This window comes from Diabrotica undecimpunctata, chromosome 11, assembly GCF_040954645.1.
Source record: "Diabrotica undecimpunctata isolate CICGRU chromosome 11, icDiaUnde3, whole genome shotgun sequence".
Taxonomy (NCBI): Eukaryota; Metazoa; Arthropoda; class Insecta; order Coleoptera; family Chrysomelidae; genus Diabrotica; species Diabrotica undecimpunctata.
In genome coordinates, this window is record NC_092813.1 from 1550007 (window position 1) to 1555612 (window position 5606).

The window sequence follows — 5606 nt, forward strand, 5'->3', positions numbered from 1 at the left end:
TGCCGTGATCGATGTGGATGAAGATGTTGCCGAAAAGATCTTGCAAATGAAAAGAATAAAAGTAGACTACACATCCTGCCGAGTGATAAAATCAAGGTTAGAAATACCGAGATGCTTGAGATGTCTTGCCTTTGGACACAAACAATGGCACTGCAAGGGGCAGAACAGAAGAGGATGTTGCTTCCGATGTGGCAAAGAGGGTCACATAGCGCTGGAATGCAAGGAAGAAACAACCAGATGCCTCAACTGCGACGTGAATGGGCATGTGGCAAATTCAAGAATATGCCCAAAGTTCAACCGACTGGTTGAAAATAGAAATAACTGAGGACTAGTCCCAAGAGTATGAGAGTGTAAAAGAGAGCGCGAAAGAAATCCAAGGTTTAGAAATGGCAAACAAAGAAAACATGACTCGAGAGCTGAGAGTGCTCAAAACTAATGTGGGAACGGCAAGACTAGCACATGATCTTGCTGAGACTGCCGCAGTAGAAAAGAACATCGATGTGCTGGTGACGGCGGAACCAAATCCAACAGCGGTGAAAAGAAGAGGATGGTTTGTAGATACGACCGGGAGAGCTGCTGTACGAATCTACAATAGGAAACTGCGAGTATATGAAATTAAGCCGAAAGATGGATATGTGATTGTTCGGATGGAGGGGGTGCGACTGGTCTGCTGTTATATTTCTCCAAACGTGACGGTGGGCGAGTACGAGATGAAGATAGACGAGATCATGCAGGAAGTGGGAAACACAGGAGGAGAATACGTAGTGCTGGGAGATTTTAACGCAAAAGCAGCGGACTGGGGATCTCCCATCACCGATGCTCGCGGCAGGATACTAACTGACTGGGTGGGTGCTCTAGACCTAGTGATTCTGAACACAGGTCTGGAACCTACGTTTGTTAGGAGAGGTACAGGTACGTACATCGACGTGACCATGGCGACACAAGAAATAGCGGCGAAGGCAGTAGGTTGGAAGGTTTTGCCAGACTACACTAGAACTGAACATCAATACATTGAGTTCTCGATAACTGGAAAGGGGACCACTAACACGGTCCGTGCATCCGGGACGTCGATGGGCAGATGCGGCGATGGGAATGACTGGAAAGTATACGAGGAACTAATTAAATGGAGAGTGAGCATAATGCAGGGTCAATCACCGACAGTGGAAAGCCTGGAGAGAGTCATTAAAGAAGCGATGAAGGGAAGCAAGATTGGTCGCCAAGATGTCAACAGGATGCCATATTGGTGGAATGCGAACATCGAGGCACTAAGAAATGTGTGTATAGCGATGAGAAGAAGGTTAACAAGAGCAAGAGGTAGAGCAGGAATCAACCCTGAGATCATCGAGGAGATCGAGGAAGAGTACCGCGCAAGGAAGAGGGAACTGTACAGGAAAATCCGTACAGAAAAAAGAAGGCACTGGAAAGAGTTGTGTGAACAGCTGGATGAGGACATCTGGGGTCAGGGGTACAAGATCGTCATGAAGAAGTTCCATGCGTATTCTCCTTACGAAATGCCTATGGATAAGAAGCTTGAGGTAACAAGAGAGCTCTTTCCGGACGGCAGATGTCATGGTGTATGGAGGGATGAAGGAGCTGAGCGAGCTGTACCCTTTACCATGGATGAACTTATCGAGGCATTGGGTTCACTGAAGACTCGTAGGTCCCCAGGACTAGATCAGATACCACCTGAGGCGGTGAAGGGTCTAGGACGGGTGGAACCTGCGTGGCTTCTGGAACATATGAATGCACTGCTGGAAGCACAAACTTTTCCTGAGCCTTGGAGGACATCGAGGTTAATACTGCTTCCCAAAGCTAGGGAAAAGTATCGCCCCATCTGTCTGCTTCCATGCATCAGTAAGCTGTATGAAAGGATGCTGCGAGTACGCATAGACGACATGATTGAGAGGTCAGGTGGTTTATCAAGGAGGCAATTTGGTTTTTGTAAAGGGAAAAGCACGATTGATGCAATCATGAGTGTACTCGAAGCATTGCGCAACAGAGGGGATGAACATCGCTGGGCGGCTCTGCTGTTGTTTGATGTTAAGAATGCATTCAATACGTTGCAGTGGAACGAGGTAATGAAGGCAATGGAGGAGAGAGAATGTCCTGGTTACCTGATGAATGTGGTGGCGGAGTATCTGTCCGAAAGAAGGATTATGGTGGAAAAGGGCACGATCGTGGACGTGACGGCCGGGGTACCCCAGGGATCTGTCTTGGGCCCGACGCTATGGAATCTGGCATATGACGGGGTTATGCACTGTGAATACGGAGAGGGTACAACCCCCTTCGCATTCGCGGATGACCTCGCTGTACTGGTAGTGGCTTGGGATGAGCCAGATCTCAAATACCGGGTTAGAAACGCAGGCGGCGTCGTAAAGAAATGGATGACGCAGCACGGACTGAAACTTGCGACAGAGAAAACCGAAGCCATCATTCTGAAGGGGACAAGGAATAGGCAAAATATTGAATTAAAATGTGCGGGAGCATGTCTAACACCTAAGAAACATGTAAAGTATCTAGGAGTGACATTGCACCAGAATGGAAAATGGGGAGAGCACGTGCGGGAGGTGGTCCGGAAGGCTGCGAATAGTACGGCTGCGTTGGGGAGGGTGATGCCGAACATTGGAGGACCCAAATCCGAAAGGAGGAGGGTCTTACACGGTGTTGTACAATCGATCGTCCTCTACGCGGCACCAGTCTGGAGCGAGGCCGTAGAGATAACTGCCTGTAGGAGTCTCATGACACGAGTAGATAGAACAAGTCTGTTGCGAGTGGCATGCGCCTACAGGACTGTGTCTGCGGCAGCCTTATGGACCATCACTGGATGTGTTCCGTTGCATGTTTTGGCGGTGGAAAGAAAAGAGCTGTATGAGAGAAGAGGTCCAAACCTTACTGTGGCCGAGAAAGGACAGGAAAGTGAAAGGTCAGTTGAAAGATGGCAAGAAGAATGGAACAACACGGAAGATGTGGCACAGTGGACGAAAATGCTGATCCCAAACATAAGAGATTGGGTGGACTGTGGCCACAGGCGACTGGATTATTTCCTGACGCAGGTGCTCACAGGACACGGGTGTTTTAGGGCCTACCTCTATAGGATCGGAAAGGCTGATACAGATGAATGCCTATACTGTGGATACTCGGACACTGTGACACATACGATGTTAGATTGCAGCAGATGGATAGTGGAAAGGAACAGAATGGAGAGAGAGACAGGTGTGAATTTTGTTACAGTGAGAGAAATGATTGAGAGAATGATTTAAAATAAATTAGTTTGGACAAATATACACAGCTATATCCGTGCAGTAATCAAGAAAAAGGAAGAGGAAGAAAGACTGCTAAACCAACGCTAAAGGTAAGAGTGAATGATGCTGAAAGGTGAAGCTAGAAAAGTGGGTCACACTGTGTGAGTTGGAATGCGTGAGTCAGACTGTGGGGAAGGAGGAAATGCCCATCTGGAAATAATGCCGAACTAGGAGCGATGAGTGTCTTCTACGCGCTACCTGGAACGAGACAGGGAACCTCCTTGCTGATGAATAGAGTGTGGATGTGTATGAATGGAGAATGAATGAATAAAGGTAGTGATTCGGAAGTGATGCCGGCCTTACAGCGGCCATTCCGCTTCCGGATCGCTGGATGACAGAGGAGGGTCTGGTTTAGCAGGTAGGCGTTCGGCGTAGACTCAGCGACGAGAGGGCATTTTAAAGTACCTCGGGAACTATCGCCGGGAGTACGAAGAACGAATCCTGCACTAAAGTTAGTCAGGCGGCGCCCTGGACTGAGATGTCTTTTGAAGATTCCAGACCCCCCCTCTATAAAGACGAAAAAAAAAAAAAAAAAAGGTGACTTGGTATGTCGGTGTATCTCCCAAAAATTTTCGTACGCATCTGAACGTCGAAAGTAACATAACTGTTTGCATAATCTTATATAGATGTTCATTTAGACCCAGCTTTTTTATGTTTTCTAGGAGGCTCTTCGGGATGACTCCAGTGGTAGAAAGAATAATAGGTATCGTCTGGGTACTTTCCATTTTCCATTGTCTCCTGATTTGTATTTCTAGATCTCTGTACTTGGCGATCTTTTCATTGTATTTAACAAGTAAATTATTGGTGTTGGGTATCGCTACATCAATAAGTGTTGTTATTATTACTATTATTATTATTATGAATTCAACGAAATACATATATTTTACAGTTTTATTTTTATTTAAATATTAAACTTATTTTAATACTTGAAATAATACAAAAAATTAAACAAAACGTTAATATCTACGTCATTTTTGAAAACTGTAACCTTTGCGCAGTTGTTGCCTTTCACTTGATGAATCGTAGAAAATCTAAAAAACATCCGATTTTCAACAATTTTTTTTTATTTTCTTTTCATCATATTTTAATACTAATTATCCTATTTCCAACGAATACAAATTCAAAGACATGAAAATTTTAGTTTATTTACAAAAAATGTATTTACAACTACACTGATTCCGTTTATAACAATATATCGATATGATGGGTTTAAAAATCGAAAGTAACAATTATAAATATCTAAAATCGATTTCCGTTTAACAAAATTTTAAATTACGTATCAGTCCTAGTTATAGGACATCCGTATATCATTCGAAAGAGAAATTTTTTTTTTAATTTAATAATTCATTAATATACAGGATGTTCCATTTAAAATAAGACTTATATTACACATTGAATAATCCAATAATGAAACTTCAAATTTTAAACACCCTGTAAATAAATGTTTAATAATTAATCATGAAATATATTCGACTAATATCCAGCTATTTAGATGTATGAGTAATTTTATTAAAATTGTTTAAATAAATTAAGAATGAGTCCTCGTTTAAAGTTTTACATTTTAAGAAAATTTGACATAACTCGGAACACACTGTACATAGGTATAGGGAAGTCTTATAAAACTATACCTTGTTTTTTGCAGACAATAGAAAACCCAATAAAATACAGGGTGTTTTATAAGAAAAAATATAACTTTGATATGCCGCACTTTATTGGGATGCCCTGTATATTTTAAAATAATTTTAAAATGTAGCCTTTATCAACCTACACACTATACATTTAAAATTTTTTCAAAATCTTTTACAGTTTCGCTGTAATCTTCCGTCCCGTTAGTGGTGACTCACCCTGTATATCAATGGACATTTAGTCTCTTCTTCTTTTCAGGCCTAGTATTTACCATTAGAAGGAAAAGAAGAAATAATTCTGTTATGAATTCTTTAATTTAAATTAATGTAAGAATGTAAATTCTACTTAAAATTTTCTGTTAAAGGCTAGATCAACAACTGATTTTTTTTACAGATCGATTCGCCTTTAGAAAACCAACACTGATGCCATCGCTACAAATGTTAAATTTGTACTGGAAATAGAACAAGGATGAGGAACTAGGAGAAAGTTAATAAGTTTTTTTTAAGAATGGCATTTATAAAACTCTAGAAAGATTGTCGTAATTGTGGATCAATGGCCCTTTAATAGTGTAATAAAGGAACAAGTTGCTTGGTACAAAAAGCGAAGGTTAGTGGATTTGTTAAGCATATTTTGAATAGTAACTAGTAATAGGTTTATTTCTGATTAATTTTTGTAGAA

At 41.7% G+C, this 5606-nt stretch overlaps 1 protein-coding gene across 1 annotated transcript; it reads left to right on the forward strand.

Annotated features, from left to right (window-relative positions):
* Positions 1-386: 386 nt before the first annotated feature.
* On the forward strand, positions 387-5351 carry LOC140452943 (uncharacterized). Its single transcript, XM_072547261.1, has 2 exons — positions 387-1103; positions 5322-5351. The coding sequence occupies exons 1-2, from the start codon at positions 387-389 to the stop codon at positions 5349-5351; spliced, it is 747 nt and encodes a 248-aa protein (XP_072403362.1).
* The last annotated feature ends 255 nt before the right edge of the window (positions 5352-5606 follow it).

Coding starts and splice junctions, on each gene's coding strand:
- LOC140452943 (XM_072547261.1), top strand. CDS start 387: ATGGCAAACAAAGAAAACATGACTCGAGAGCTGAGAGTGCTCAAAACT. Junction 1,104..5,321: donor GCGATGGGAATGACTGGAAA/GTATACGAGGAA, acceptor TTTTTTTTACAG/ATCGATTCGCCTTTAGAAAA.